Source organism: Miscanthus floridulus, chromosome 8 (genome assembly GCF_019320115.1).
Source record: "Miscanthus floridulus cultivar M001 chromosome 8, ASM1932011v1, whole genome shotgun sequence".
Classification (NCBI taxonomy): Eukaryota; Viridiplantae; Streptophyta; class Magnoliopsida; order Poales; family Poaceae; genus Miscanthus; species Miscanthus floridulus.
Window position 1 is genome coordinate 44,670,074 of NC_089587.1, and position 16,798 is coordinate 44,686,871.

General features: G+C 48.7%; 1 protein-coding gene across 1 annotated transcript; it reads right to left on the reverse strand.

Moving 5' to 3' along the window:
• Window positions 1–9,866: 9,866 nt before the first annotated feature.
• LOC136471832 (protein NRT1/ PTR FAMILY 4.3-like) lies at window positions 9,867–15,830 on the reverse strand. Its single transcript, XM_066469573.1, has 5 exons — window positions 15,511–15,830; window positions 15,144–15,361; window positions 11,461–11,919; window positions 11,248–11,375; window positions 9,867–11,144 (listed from the first exon to the last, which is right to left on the reverse strand). Exons 1-5 carry the CDS (start codon window positions 15,605–15,607, stop codon window positions 10,241–10,243), a joined length of 1,806 nt encoding a protein of 601 aa, XP_066325670.1. The 5' UTR covers window positions 15,608–15,830; the 3' UTR covers window positions 9,867–10,240.
• Window positions 15,831–16,798: the final 968 nt, after the last annotated feature.

Sequence of the window (16,798 nt, forward strand, 5' to 3'; positions counted from 1 at the left end):
TGTCTCTTCGGAGTATATAAGGAGAGACAAGGGTCCCCTAGAGGGCAGGTTAATCTATATACATCTCAATACAATACACCAAAGACACAGGACGTAGGGTATTACGTCAATCAGACGGCCCGAACCTGTCTAAATTGTTGTCTCTGCGCCTTGTGTCACCATCTGGTTCCTGATTACACGCACCGTCTACCGATAATCTACCACCATGGGCACCCCCCTCGGTGGACTACCGACCATATTTCGTCGACAGTGGCGCGCTAGGTAGGGGGTGTGCATGCTGATCCATGGCGAATTAGATGGGAATTTTCTTCATCAAAGATGTCACGGTAATTCGACTCCCGCGACGGTGTGCTTCGGAGACGAGCCATGATTCCAGCGCTCCCACGCATCCGTGTGTCGCAGCAAGCCACCACTGATGATTCATGGAGTTTAGCGACAGCCTCGTGGATCGACAGCATGTGACGTGTGGAGCAGAAGCAACGGGGCATCATCGTAACAAGGGCATTCGGCACCTTACTGTGAGGCCTAGATCTAATCTACAGGATCATACAACCTGGAATAAAGCAAGACGTGACCGGCAAAAAGAAAGCAATCAACGTATCATGTATATGCATGTATACATCACGGATGCATGTGCATACAAGGAAAATTCCTTTGATGATCGCCTATGTCTCCAAGATCAGATGACCACTCCGGTTAAATAAGCTAAGTCAAGTCAAGATTTACTATTTAGCAAAATACATATTTTTATATATTATAGTTCTAGCTATGTCTACGTGTCTCCCTGTCTACTATGGGCAGGAATCAGATACGGTACCCTTGCCATATGGGCGGTTTCCCTTATCGACGATGGAAGAATCATCATGGATCATCACGCACATCAAGCGGCACCGCAACACGATTCCGTCCCGATGGCGGACTCTGCGGCAGACAAGAATTAGAAGACGAGTTCACCTGGAGGCTAGCAACGAGGCTGCGGAGTCATGCAGATCACCACGTCGACGGCGCCCTATCTCCACGAGACGGCGAGATCCGATCTAAAGCCCAAGTATCATAATCAGAGCACAAGTCGGACTACAACGCCGTCTCCATCTCCAACATGGCAGTCAAGGTTTCGTCGATCAAGACTTTCCTCTTATTACGAGAAAATAGGAAGCAAGCAGGGCCAAGGCATCTATGGATATATGCATGCATCGTATACAGGTATATGCATGTGAACGTCATGGCCATGCAAGCAAACAAGGAGCCACCGTGCTATGTTACAGAACCATGCAACCAAGGAAGCATATATGTGGTACAGGGCCATGCATCAATGGAGTGTGTATACATGTATATGTCACCGTTTCTTGCATAGCATCTGATACTTCATACAAGTCCAAGTTAGATCACCACACAAGCCACCGACGACGATGAATACTCCATCAGCGGCAAAGGCTGTTCCTACTGCTCCTACACCATCACCGATTGAGCAAGCCGTCTGAGCTCACGTCGACCACGGACCACGTCGACCACGTCCCAAATGGCTACACCGAGCTCCGGCCACGTCGACCACGTCCTGAGCGGCTCCGCTGAGCTCCGACCATGTCGACCATGGACCACGTTGACCACGTCTCAAGCGGCTCCGCCGAGCTCTGACCACGTCGACCACAGACCACGTTGACCACGTCTCGAGCGGCTCCGCCGAGCTCCGACCACATCGACCACAGACCACGTCGACCACGTCCCGAGCGGCTCTACCAAGCTCCAACCACCTCGACCACTAGACCACGTCGCAATGATGATCGCCGCGAAGAACGGCGCTACGACAACCGCGACCACCGTCATGACGATAGGTCGGAAAGCTCGAGGACCGGACGACTTCATCACCGCCGACCAGATTTCTATCCAAAGATAAGTACACTTCTAATATTTATATTTAATATAATTTTTCATTACGACATTTCTCCACAAACGTCCTCGTCATGATTATTCTTCAAATAACGTTTGTCCATGTATACCATCTTAAATATAACATACAGCTATACTTAATGCAAATCCTCGACCAGTCATGTTGACACTCGATGTTTCCAGAAAAGGACCTGTCTTCGGCTCCTCCCTACACGTGCACGAGCATCTACCCTCTGCGTTATGGATGGTCGGCAGTGGCTCCTTAGCGATGCTTTGTTCTTCCTACACATGCACGGGCTCTACGCCCCGCGTTATGGTTAACGGGCTAGCTAGGGCTGGAGGCTTAGCTACATACTAACTGGTCGGACGATTTATATTAAGTATAAACACAAACTTCATATTAACACTGATGTTTACAAAGCACCAACTGCTTTATCACATCATGGTCATTTGCAAATGACTGCTGAGCGTTGTTTCTTCACCGCTGATTTTTTTTCCATAATTTATTATTTTGTACATCATGTACTACCATTCTACATATTTATATTACAGTAATTTCGAGCTATGCTCGGGGACTTCGTTGCTCGCTTCTTGACCTACGCTCGGGGACTGCCTCGATCACTCTCCGACCACGGCTCGGGGACTTCGTCGCTCGCTTCTCGACCTACGCTCGAGGACTGCCTCGATCACTCTCCGACCATGGCTCGGGGACTTCGTCTCTCGCTCCTCGACCTGTGCTTGGGGACTGCCTCGATCACTCTCCGACCATGGCTCGGGGACTTCGTCGCTCGCTTCTTGACCTATGCTCAGGGACTGCCTTGATCACTCTCTGACCACGGCTCGGGGACTTCGTCGCTCGCTCCTTGACCTGTGCTCAGGGACTGCCTCGATCACTCTCTGACTACGGCTCGGGGACTTCATCGCTCGCTCCTCGACCTATGCTTGGGGACTACCTCGATCACTCTCCGACCATGGCTCGGGGACTTCGTCGCTCGCTCCTCGACCTCTGCTCGAGGACTGCCTCGATCACTCTCCGACCACGGCTCGAGGAATTCGTCGCTCGCTCCTCAACCTATGCTCGGGGACTGCCTCGATCACTCTCCAACCATGGCTCAGGGACTTCGTCGCTCGCTCCTCGACCCGTGCTCAGGGACTGCCTCGACCACTCTCCGACCACAGCTCGAGGACTTTGTGTCTCGGCTACATGTGACTGGCAACTCGCATACAGTTGGGATATTTTTTCTCACTTAGACCTTGCTACAAGGCTCATACCTCGCTTTCCAGCAAGCTCGAGGACTACATCGGTACGATGCACCTGCCGGTCCATCTCGTATCACCTGTACGACGATTGGGTTCTCAACTTAACTGGGAATTCTTTTTAGACCCTGACACCACGTGCCTATGTCACCTACTACCAGGCTCGGGGACTAAGTGGGCACTCTTCACCTTGTGGTGAATGTGTTTGTTTTTTGACCCCTATGCCTCTGATGATCAAGGACGCTACGCTTCAAGACGCACTTACGTTTCTTTTTAGAAATACAAGTGGGCACACTTCCTAGGACGGAAATCTTTTTCTTTCTTCTTAAGAGCACCATACATTCTTCGGACAACCTACTTCTCCGACAACAACGGTGGTCGAAGATGTCAAGAACTCAAGCCTCACTGTTCGGCGAAGGTTAAAATGGCGTATCGCATCAGAATATATGGCGCTCGGGGACTAGCTGTGGGGGATATACCCCCGGGTACCACAAGATGGTACATGGGCTGCACCATCCGAGGTGGCCTGGCCCGTAAGATAAAGGCGTACACATCAAGATTACAAGTTGTACTAGATATTATAATAGTACCAAATTGGATACTTTACTTGTAACCTTGTCTCTTCTGAGTATATAAGGAGAGACAAGGGTCCACTAGAGGACAGGTTAATCTGTATACATCTCAATACAATACACCAAAGACACAGGACATAGGGTATTACATCGATCAGACGGCCCGAACCTATCTAAATCACTGTCTCTGCGCCTTGTGTCACCATCTGGCTCCTGATTACACGCACCATCTACCGATAATCTACCACCACGGTGAAAGGTCCTAATGGCTAGAGGGGGGGTGAATAGCCTAATAAAAATTTCTACAACAACACTTAACCAAATGGTTAGACAATTATGAGGCGAAGCAAGTGTTGCGCTAGCCTACTCAAAATGCAAGCCATCTACCACAATTCTAGTTTAGATAGTGTCAATTCACACAAGAGCAATGACACTACCCTATGTTAGTGTGCTCTCAAAGGCTAACTAAAGAGCCACACCAACCAAGCATGCAAGCTCTCACAACTAGCTACACTAAAGAGCTTGTCAACTAGTTTGCGGTAAAGTAAAGAGAGTGATCAAGAGGGTTATACCACCGTGTAGATGAATGTACCAATCAATCACGAAGATGAATAACAATGATGACCAATCACCTCGGAATCAATGATGAACATAATGATTTTTACCGAGGTTCACTTGCTTGCCGGCAAGCTAGTCCTTGTTGTGGCGATTCACTCACTTGGAGGTTCACGCGCTAACTGGCTTCACACGCCAAACCCTCAATAGGGTGCCGCACAACCAACACAAGATGAGGATCACACAAGCCACGAGCAATTCACTAGAGTACCTTTTGGCTCTCCGCCGGGGAAAGGTCAAGAACCCCTCACAATCACCATGATCGGAGCTGAAGACAATCACCACCTCCGCTCGACCATCCTCGCTGCTCCAAGCCGTCTAGGTGGCGGCAACCACCAAGAGTAACAAGCGAAATCCGCAGCGAAACACGAACACCAAGTGCCTCTAGATGCAATCACTCAAGCAATGCACTTGGATCACTCCCAATCTCACTATGATGATGAATCAATGATGTAGATGAGTGGGAGGACTTTGGCTTAGCTCACAAGGTTCCTATGTCAATGAAAATGGCCAAAGATGTGAGCCACAGCCAGCCATGGGGCTTAAATAGAAGCCCCCACGAAATAGAGCCGTTGTACCCCTTCATTGGGTACTCTACGCTCTGACCGGACGCTCCGGTCCACTTGACTGGACCCTAGACTCAACGTCCGGTCCACAGATGGACACCACGTGTCATCGCCTTCAAACGTTGTTCGTCAGATTCCAACGGCTATGACGCTGACCGGACGCTCCGGTTAAAACTGACCGGACGCTGGAACTTCAGCGTCCGATCGAGTACAGTAAGGGTCAAAACCTGGTTTTCCTCGACTGGACACGTCCGGTCCACCTCGACCGGACACAGCCCAGCGTCCGGTGGTAAACCCTAGCCACGGTACCGACAGTCAACGCAATCAGACGTAGGCAGTCAGCGTCCGGTGCTTCTGGATTTAGCATCCGGTCACTGGACCGATGCTGGCATCAGCTCTGTTCTCACTTCTATCTTCTCCACCCTTGCTCCAATGTGCCAACCACCAAGAATTTGCATCCAACGCAATAGAAAATAGGCATTTTATTTTCCCGAAAGCGCCGAATCCCGTCGAGCAAGCTCGGCGGGAGGGAGAGAGGGACCCAAACCCATCTCAACCCTGCAAACACCTTGTGCACATGTGTTAGCATATTTTCACAAATATTATCAAGGGTGTTAGCACTCCACTAGATCCTAAATGCATATGCAATGAGTTAGAGCATCTAGTGGCACTTTGATAACCTCATTCCGATACGAGTTTCACCCCTCTTAATAGTACGGCTATCAAACCTAAATGTGATCACACTCTCTAAGTGTCTTGATCACCAAAACAAAATAGCTCCTACAAGTTATACCTTTGCCTTGAGCTTTTTGTTTTTCTCTTTCTTCTATTCAAGTTTAAGCCCTTGATCATCTCCATGCTATCACCATTGTCATGTTATGATCTTCATTTGCTTCTGTACTTGAAGTGTGCTACCTATCTCATAATCACTTGATGAACTAGGTTAGCACTTAGGGTTTCATCAATTCACCAAAACCAAACTAGAGCTTTCACACGGGCACCCCCCTCAGTGGACTGCCGACCATATTTCATCGACACCCCCCCTCCCGTGGATGATGTCGCGCTGGACCTAGCGAGCGTGACCCTGGGCGCCGCTCACCGAGTTACGTGCATGGGGCACATCGTGGTGCACCAAGCATGCTGGAGCAGGTGGCGGCTGTTTCTGCCACCTTTGTCGTAGCTCCTCATCGTGCGCCTAGGCACATGCGAGGGCATCCGCACGAGGGTCCGGAGGGGTGTGGGTCTGAATAGACTCCACTACCATAGGTGGCTGTCCCGAAGCATCCACCATAGCGCACTCCTAGGATAGAGGGTGGCTAGGTGCCACGGCATCATCGATGCTGGAGCCGTCGCTCTCAACATTGTCATCCAGGAGGTCATGAAAAAAGGCAGGAGCATAGCTCGCCATCCCCACGACTTCGAATGTGAGAGGGGCGGTGCCAGCATCCTTCAGAGCCCTCGGGCGTACGCGTCCGTGGGGGACGCGAGGCCATAGGGGAACCGGTTGCATGGCGGTCACGGTAGGGACAACGGGGTCCCTCCGGAGAATCGGCGAAAGACAGTAAATAGCGAGTAAATAACAAAGTGTACATTACTCACAGTGGGGTTTGAGTAGAGCATATGCTCAGAAGTCAGAACGAAGCGTAGACGCCTCACCGTTGAAGTTGTCGGGTGTCCCGGAGCCAATGGAGGACGTGTCTCCTCCGACGGGCGTCGGAACAAGTGCCTCCTCGTGGAGGTGCAGCACGCCAAGCCAGTCGGCGACGAAGTCCAGCCTTTCAAAGAGGAAGGCCTGGGATGGCTCGAAGATGGGTGAACCCACATCCCAATAGGTGGGAGTGCGGGAAACTCCAGTGAGCCGAAGTGAGTCATATCGCTTGAGCCTGCCATGGCGAAGATGGCGGAAAAGTGGGACATCTGATGACCAAAAGTGTGAACATACAGTGTCTTCCCCATGGACGGCGCCAACTGTCGGTGCAGAAAGTGACCAACACATAAATATTTGTAGTTTTCCCGTACGTTGTGATCAGATGTGGCCTAGCACTCAATGACACATGGTTATACTGGTTCAGGCAATGTGCCCTACGTCCAGTTTGAGTCGATCGGTGACTTTATTCGTAAGCCTAGGTGCTCAAAGTTTGCTGTGGGGTTACAAACGGAAGGGACAAAGATGGGGGTGCAAGAGATCTAGTCGGACTCTGGTCTAAAGGGCCGAGAGTGACGGGAGCTCTACTGAGCGCTAAGTGTTCGAACGTCTATTTTTCATTGGGATCCTTGGTCGCTCGGATTGTGTGTGTGTTGTTTGAGCTATGAACTGATTGATCTCTCCGTTGGGAGAGAGCACATCTCCTTTTATAGATAAAGGGGATGGCCTTTACAAGTGAGTGAGAGAGAGTGAGAGTACATATGCTACTAAGTCTTGTTGTCCACGTCGTCGGTTACAAGATGATGGTAGGCGCCCCTAACACTGTTTGTGTCAGACGCATGTGGGAGGTTTTACCGTATTCACCATGTATGACAAATGACGGCGCCCACAACACTGTCGATGCCTAGAGGCATGTGTGGGGGGGGGGGTTTACCGTGTTTGCCTGGTATGGGAACTAATGGTGCCCACAATATTGTAGGGCAAATCGTCGGCGCCCACAACACTGCTTGGGTTCTGACATGCCTGGAAGGTTGCAGGGCACCCTTCTGGCATGTCATGTCGGTACTGTCCTATAGGTGTACAGGGTACGGTTCTTGATTTTGCGGTTGACTTGAGCATCCTGCCTTACTTGCTCTGTCTGTTTCCTGGTCCTCGCTGAGCGGGCGTCCCCGGCCGGTTGGTTCCAGTCGTCTCCGACTGCGCCCATTGGAGAAGAGTTGTAAGCAGAGGTTCGGTGTAACCCCGGTCGAAGACGCGGGTCAGAGTCGGAAGCGTTGTTGGCCAGTCCTTCCGGTTGGAGAGGCGGGTCAGAGTCGAAAGCGAGGCCTTCCGGTCGGAGAGGCGGGTCAAAGTCGGAAGCGGGCGCCGTTCCTCCCTGGCCAGGCCTTCCGGTTGGAGATTGGATCGTCTTTCTGGCCTGTCGTTAGGTTTTTGGGCCGGCCCAAGAGTTGTGCATCGTTCGCAACGTCGTCTGCTGGGCAAGTTTTTGTTGGGAAGCAGGTCCATGAGGGACCCCGGGTTTATGAACCCGATACAACATTTATTTTGTTTTCCTTTTTTATTAAGAAAGATGGAGAAGCCTACTGAGAACATCTCCATTAGTTCCCCTTTTCTATCCCCAATATAAAAAAAATTATCCATATTGGGGATAGAGGGACTATTTAGCTCCTCCCAGTACCACATTACCAACCCCTTTTATTGGTCGCCTCCAAAAATCAACTCATCTCTCCTTAAATAAGATGGGAGATACAACTCCCCTAATATACTGACGCGTAGCCCAAATACCACAAACTTGATTTTTTCGCCCTCTACTCCCGCTCCGCTGCTCTCTACAAAGCGTGGAAAGCCATCGGTGCGTCGCTGCGCACATGTCGGCTCCAACCTCGCCTAACCCACGCGAGCGTGATGGAGGATGCCGTCGTCATCCATCAAGTTCAAAGAAGAGCTAGATTCGTAGCTGGAAGAAAGAAGAGAATATAGCGGAGGAGGGCATGAGAGGGAGTCGCCATGGCCAAATCGGGAGGCCGCCATGGCCGTCGTCAAGAAGGAAGAAACATCGCGGCCCTTTGCTCAGGGAAGAAAGTGGTGGCCACAGAGAGATGAGGCGCGGGGAGATTATGGAAAGAGAAGAGATCTGATCTAAGTTGTCTGGCACCAGCGTCCATGGAGTTAGGCAGTCCGCGACGTATCCAGAGTCGGGCCTGGCGTGGGGTAGGAGGTCGCGAGGGAGAGAGGAGGACAAGAAAGGCTTACAGCCAAACTAGGTGCTTGTTTAGTTCCCATTCAAATTCCCAAAAAGTGCTACAGTAGCCATCACATCGAATCTTGCGATACGTGTATGGAGCATTAAATGTAGACGAAAAAAAACTAATTGCACAGTTTGGTTGGAAATTACGAGACGAACGTTTTGAGCCTAATTAGTCCATGATTGGACACTAATTGCTAAATAAAAACGAAAGTGTTATAGTAGCCAAATTCTCAAAATTTACGAACTAAACACGCACTAGTATAGGCCCTGTTTGTTTCCGCTTATAAGCGACTTATCGGTGGAAATAAGCGAGAATCCCACCAAACGCTTTGCTTATTTCCACCGATTCTCGCTTATGTGGTAAGCCGCTTCAGAGATTTGAACTACGAGAAGCGAAAAGCGAGAAACGAGAAAATCTTCGCTTAGATTATAATCCAAGCGTGTCTGGGAGAAGCGGAAACCAACAGGGCCACAGAGAGATGGGAGAAGCGACTGACATACGGACCGAAATGTATATTGCGGTTGATGTATTGTTTATCTGCTGTAATAACTCTCCTAAGAATCTGAAAAAAAAATATTATTAGTGGTAACCAATACTGCCATATTAGCATGTTTTATTAGTGAGCTCGAGATGGTGTGATGGCGAGCGAGTTGCGTGACAGCATGAGAGGACCGTTGTGGATGTGGCTAAGGTAGTGTGAGGGTTATACTTGTCAGCGCCTATTGACAAGGCTGGGAGAGTGGGAGCCAGAGTACAAACGACGAGGGACAGAGTGTGCATTTTTCAATATAGGGCCTTGTTTAGATTGTGAATAATTTCAACCTGATGAATAGTAGCACTTTCGTCTTATTTGGTAAATATTGTCCAATCGTGGACCAACTAGGCTCAAAAGATTTATCTCGTGATTTTCAACTAAACTGTGTAATTAGTTATTTTTTTTACCTATATTTAATACTCCATGCAAGCGTCCAAAAATTGATGTGATGGAGAGAGAGTGAAAAAACTTGGAATTTTGATGTAAACTGAACAAGGCCTAGGAGAGACAAGTCATCAAACTCTAGCTTTTGATCCAAACAAGCCATTTTTTAGCTTTTACCATTCCACAAGCCACAAACCCCTTTACAATTCCACACGCTACAAACGAGTTTCCACAGTCTTGTGCGGATCAAACAGACTCTAAAACACCTATGCATTGCCCCCAAAAAAAAAACTATGCCCAAGTAGTCGTTCCTGTGAATAGCTCACGGATGAGATGTAATATACACGACGATGTGGCATGTTTGACATCTTATAAGCCTATCCTCGTGTCGTCGCAACCTTGTGTGCATTATTTTCTACTCTTCTATATGTAGGAGACCTTGTATATATGCTTTGTATGAAAAGAGGTGTGTGCGTCGAATGATTGCACACCAGTGATCAGTTTTAGTACCATGCTCGTTGCTGTGTTCTTCAGATGAGCCCCTTGCCATCGTCCTCCTCCTCAGAGGCGACCTCGCCGGAGGCAGCTCCATCAGGTTCAGAGCCGCCGGCACCAGAATTATACCACCTCGCACACAGTAGGTAGCAAAAGAAGTTGAGCACGCTGATCGCGGCGAGCACCCAGTAGAAGAGGTCCAGCCTGTCCTTGTTAAGGTCATTGTCGCCGAGCCAGCCCCGGCGGCCGCCGCTCGCCGTGACCCTGTTCACCAGCGAGACGAGCACGGAGCTGAGGAAGAACCCGAACGAGAAGGAGCAGTAGAAGAAGGCCATGAAGAAGGCCTGCATCTGCATCGCCCCGGCGGTCGCCGCCTGCTTGTAGAAGAACTCCATGAGCCCGACGTTGGTGAACAGCTCCGACACGCCGAAGACGAAGAACTGCGGCACGAGCCAAAGCACGGACAGCTGGTGCACGCCTCCGGAGCCGGACGAGACGGCGGCGTCCCGGCGCCTGCGCTCGACGGCCGCGGCGGAGGCCATGGACAGCGCGACGAGGCAGAGGCCGACGCCGATGCGCTGGAGCGGGGTGATCCCGGACCGCGTGCCCGTGAGCCTCCGCGTGAGCGGCACGAGGAGGAGCTCGTAGGCCGGGACGAGTGCCAGCAGCATGGCGTAGGGGATGGCCTGCAGCGACGCCGGCGGGATGCGGAAGGAGGAGGAGGAGCCCGGCGCCAGCCTGGTGTCCATGACGCTGCCCTGCTGCACCGAGAACGTCTGCAGCTGCGCGAGCACGGTGTTGGTGACGACGGTGCACGCCACGATGGGCAGCACGGCCAGGAGTGTCTTGGTCTGCTGCACCTCGCCCGCCGTGCACAGCCGCCACTCGCTCTCCGGCACCGTGTCCGCCGCGTCCCTGATGCACGCCTTGTCCAAGAACCTGTGCCGAAGTTTTTTTTTAAAAAAATTCTCACTTTGGTCAGGTCAGGTGTCTGAAACTCTGAATACTGAATGTGCGGATGGTGCACGAGCTAGATGGTGACCTGAACTTGTTGGCGTGGCGGAAGTCGCCGTCGCCGACGACCGCCGGATCTCCGGCTGCGGTGTGGGCAGGATTGGAGGAGCCGGAAGGGCAGATTTGCTTCCTCTTGCTGAATGCAGCCACGAAAACCTGACAAATTTTACAATTGCACAGTCAGGCAACCGTATTTGGCACAAGGAAACCTACGAGATTTTGAAAGTTCTCTTCTTCTCACCCTTGCAATGGGTGTAAAGATGACGCTGCCCCGCGGGGGCTTGTTCCGGTACAACACCGCGCCGGAGACGAGGGTGATGAGCCCGGCGCCCAAGGCGGCGGCGGCGAGGCCAAAACCAACGGCCATCCCGAAGCGCGTTTGCGCCCAGACCACGGCCACGAGCGCGACGACCTCAGCGACGCAGTAGCCGAAGTAGGAGAGGTTGAAGTAGGTGGAGAGCCTCTTGCTGGCGTCCTTCTCCGCCGCGCCGGCGCGGGCGCCGGCGAACTGGTCGCCGCCGTACGTGGTCATGTTGGGCATCACGCAGCCGCTGCCGAGCGCCACCAGGTAGAGCGCCACGAAGAAGATGGCGGCCTTGAACCCGCTGGCCCGCTCGCAGCTGCCCGCCATGGTTAGCATGTTGCACGGCGCCGACTTGAGCTGTGTAAGATGTGCTTGTACCGCCAGTAATACCAGGCCCTGGTAAAACACACGATAAAAAAGAGCTTTATCACACATATATCAACACCGTAAGCTATGCTTTGCTATTTAAATGTACCAGGACCAAATGTACCTAACTTACTGGATGGCCACATTTTTTTAGCAGAGGTGTCTAGAGACATAGATTCATGAAGATTCATCTGTCCTTGTTATCCAGATTCACAAGCTCTTAAAATTATATTTAAGTCAAACTAATTTTAAATTTATAGGAAAAAAACACTAACACGTCTGACATCAAACAAATATATCATGAAAATATATTTCATGGTGTATTGAATAATGTAAATTTGGTGTCATAAATTGATACTTTTTTTAAAGCTAAAGATATTTTACTTAGAACAACTTTATAAGTTAATTTATTTTGAGACACGTGTAGTAATAAATATGTGCTACGGCCTCATAATATGGCTCACATTTAACAGTATAGCATTATACACAAGGCCTCTTATGCCCATGGTTTGAAAGTTGGCATATCATTTCCCATTTCCGAAATTTTGCAACCATTGTTAGAGTACTGCAAAACAGATGAGGTCCTTTTCTGTTTCTGAATACATATCCTGAGAGGACAGCAAATATTAATCTGCAACCGTTCTTCCAAAGATCCAGCCAAACGAATAGATTCTTCGTGAAAAGTTCAAACGCAAAAGTTCAAAATATTAGGTAGATCGCCATAAATAAGATATGAGATCCCATGGAGAACACCTACCGGTCATCCAGTGACCACTAGTACCGGCCCACCTCACAAGTCAGATGTCACAACACCAAACACTAGCACGGTATCACCGGTCCTACCCTACCCACCACAGTCCACAGTGAATGAACTGTACCCAGTAGCTAAAAAAATATCTTGGGAAATGCAGCATACTCTGCGCGTGCCAAGTCGTCGTCGGTTCGTCCCCGTTAAATTAAAATAAAATTGAACAGTTTTGAATCTAATCAAATCTACATAGACCGATGTTAACATTTATGGCACTGAATTGGCATCATTAAATTAATCATGAAATGGAATTTCTAAGTATATTTGTTTGAAGTTACAACTGTTAGTAATATTTTTTCTATAAACTTGGGTCAGTTTGTCTCGATTCAAATTCAGAATTGCATCTTTTTTTAGGACAGAGATATAGTAGCATATGACTAAATCTTCACTCCCTTAGTTCCAAATTATAAGATGCTTTGCTATTTAATATATAGTTTTTTGTTACACATTTAGACATACGCTATTTTCTAGATATAATATATAGTAAAACAATATATTTAAAAAATTAAAATATATTATAATTTGTAAAAAGAGGTGATACCATTTATGCTGTTCTATTTGACATGGTTTACAGATGTTGATTATTATAGGGTACTTAGAAACTAAACAAAAGTTCAAAACTAGAAACATAACCGAGTCTATATGCATTGAAAATAAAATACTCCACCTGTTGTAAATTATAAATAACTTCGAAATTATGACAAGTCAAACTTTTTAACTTTGATCAAATTTGTTGACGAAATATGCTAAGCTTAAAATTAATATAACTAGTCCTAGGTAATGGTTCATTTGATAGGGCAACTTATGAGTAATGGTTTACTTCAACTGGATAATAGAAATCTGTATAGTACTTAAATTTCATATCACTAGTCCTAGGTGATGCTTAACTTCATTTGAATAGTGTATCCCTAATTTAGTATTATTATGGTCTGAAACTATAGAATCAATGATTAAAAATTATGTATTTTTTTATACATAAGTTGTGTTGTCGTTTAATCCTCTCAAAATCTGAACTTGAAATTCAGCCTGTGTTATGTTTTTTTTATACATAAGTTGTGTTGTCGTTTAATTTGTCTCCTCTCAAAATCTGAACTTGAAATTCAGCCTGTGTTTGGACTTTGGAGAACAGAAACTTAAAAATCATATCTCATTTGGCATAGATAGACTGGAGCAATCAAAATAGTTTGAGCAGTAAACTGAGGATAATTAAGTTATATATATATAACCAGATAAAGTGGAAGTAGAGATAGATCTTTTTTGGAAAATTAGAAGTACAATCTGTAACAACTCAATGATGCAACGATTTGGACCCAGAGGCTCAATGATACCATCGTCAGCATGTTCGGTTGACTGGTTCGTATCATTACTGGTACGTAAAGAAGTATGGCTGGCTAATTTATGTGAAAGAAAAATACTATTCTAACTAAAAATTTACAATCATTTACGATGAGCCATGGCCAAACGAACCGGCTGCGTATCCTTTTGGCCCAAACTCCTCGAGGATGCACCTGATTAAATTATTATTACTGGCGAGAGGCTCAATGATACCACATATCCTTTTGGCCCAGGGCCCCAGCATGGAAAATTCAATGCCATCCGCCAAACCAGTACCCACACGCAAAAGCCAACAGGCACACAACACACGGGCAGGTTGCAAAAACTTTTGCAGGAGGGAAGGCCCGAAGGCGGTTGCCAGATCCAGAATTCCAGATGGACCACACCCCTCGTGAATCCCAATGTTCCTGTCGGAATCCCGCTCAGGCGGTTTGAACTGGAGATCTCTTTGCAGTTTGCACTGAAGACTGAACTGTGAGCAGACATTTGAAGGCTTGCGCCTCTTCTTCTTCTTCTTTTTCTTTCTTTCTTCTTTCTTCTTTTTTTTTTGATTTGATAAAAGAAGAGGAGACTACTTGGTGGTGCTGAATGCTGATGGATCCAAACTCCCAAAAATGCTCCTCTCCCCCTCCCGGCACTTGATTTCGTGCAAACTAAAAACTAAAACTGGTATCGAGTCCAGCTGTGTGCAAGCATGTGAGCGGCTGCGAATTCGTTGCTGCAACCAGCGACTTTTGGTTGTATTTTTTCTTTTCTTTTTTGTGATTAAAAAAAAATGAAAGCGTTGTTGGTGATGCTTGGTCATGGTGATGGGCGATTTTTCCGGGCCATGCATATCATGCATCCATGCCCATGACCCTACCATGTTCTCATGTTTCAGTTCATCTCCCTTACCACGAACATGAAAAGCCGGCTAGCTGGTCCATATCCATGTCCATGTCGCTGTCCATGAGAGTGATGCTACATAGGATAGCTGGATAGGAGTACGACTACTAACTGTCCAATCCATCAAGGAAGAAGCTACAGAAGGAAGAAGAGGGACGAGGAGGAGGAAGGACGGACCAGCGAGTGTTGAGAGGAGGTGGTAATAATCAAGAGGATGTAGTAGTACCGCGAGCTCGACGGCGGCGAATGATAGCAGCGTCCAGAAGCATCCGGCGTAGGAGTCGGAGAGGAATCCGCCGAGCGGGGAGAGGATGAAGACGGTGCCGACGAAGTTGGTCACCACGTTGGCGGCCTGCGACAGCGGGAAGTGCAGCTCCCCGAAGACGAACGTGATCAGGTTGCTCCCCACCGCCGCCAGCGCCACCGTCTGCGACGCCTGGAACACTGCATGGATGCAGCAGCTCAGGCATTAATTACATCCACCTTGTTGTTTGCACTGCGCATTTGTCGCCGTCGGTCTTCTCCGCCTTGCGTTCTTCCTTGTAGGAGCAGGAATCCAAGGAGCAAGAGGCAGCAAAAACGCACGCACGCACCTAGGATGAAGACGGCGGCGCGCATGCCGCCGTGGCGCTGCCGGCACGGGCGGCCACGCCAGTCGACGGGCGCCAGGGATCTCTCTGCGTCGTCCATGGCTCTCCTCCAAACTCTCTCCCCTCCTACCTCTGCTCTGCTACACACACTATCCCTCTCTCTGTGTCTGTGTCTGTCTCTCCCCTCCCTTCCTGGAGCCGGAGGAGCGAGTTGACTGGCGTTTCGAGTCGAGGCTGGGAACGAACGAAGATTTTAGCCAGCTGGTCGAGCAGGATTGGACTTGGATTGGGAAGCAAGCTCTGCGCTCAGCGTGAACAAGCTGGCGCGGGCTATATATAGGGCATGATTGGTGGTAGAAAGTCACGAGTCAGGATGACCAGGCTACGTAGAAGCAAAGAAGCTATGTTGAACTTGTACGAGCGGTCGTGTTTGGTTATTTTTATTGTTAGGCCTCGTTTAGATGCTGAAAAAATTTCAGCTCGATGAATAGTATCACTTTCGTCTTATTTGACAAATATTGTCCAATCGTGGATCAACTAGGCTCAAAAGATTCATCTCGTGATTTCCAACTAAACTGTGTAATTAGTTATTTTTTTTACCTACATTTAATACTCCATGCAAGCGGCTAAAAATTGATGTGATGGAGAGAGAGTGAAAAAACTTGGAATTTTGGTGGCATCTAAACAAGGCCTTAGTTTAGTATGAGACAAGATTGTGTTTGGTTGTTTGTATGCATCAGTTTTTTTAGTGTCTGGCGTATGGGTTCCTCTATCTTGGGTGAATCAAGTCATCCTGCATTACGAGGGAAGAAGAAATCCAGAAGACATAGACGTGCGGGATAAAGGAGGGCAAACGAATGAAAAGATGCAGGCTAAAAATACGAGCAGAGCAATCAAACACAACGTAAGTGTACGGAGAGATGCAGACACTACTACAAAAACAAATTTGCGCAGCGTTGCGATAACGCTCTCCGCGGCGGGCTCCTATTTTTGCCCGCTGCGGTAAATCTCACGATTTACCGCGGCGGGCATTTTTTATTTACTGAGGCGGGCACTTTTGCCCGCCAAGGTAAATCGATTTACCGTGGCGGGCATCCTATAAAGCCCGCCTCGGTTAAGGCCGAGGCCCAATAGGCCCAGGGCGAGGCCCGTAGCGGGTACTGGTATAAAATGAACACTTAGGGTTTCAGTCCTCTTACCTCTCATTCCCCTCCGCCGCCCTACGCGCAACAGGTCCCCGTCCAGATTCATCCACTCCTCTTCCCCTTCGTCTCGGTCCGCTCCGCCCCTT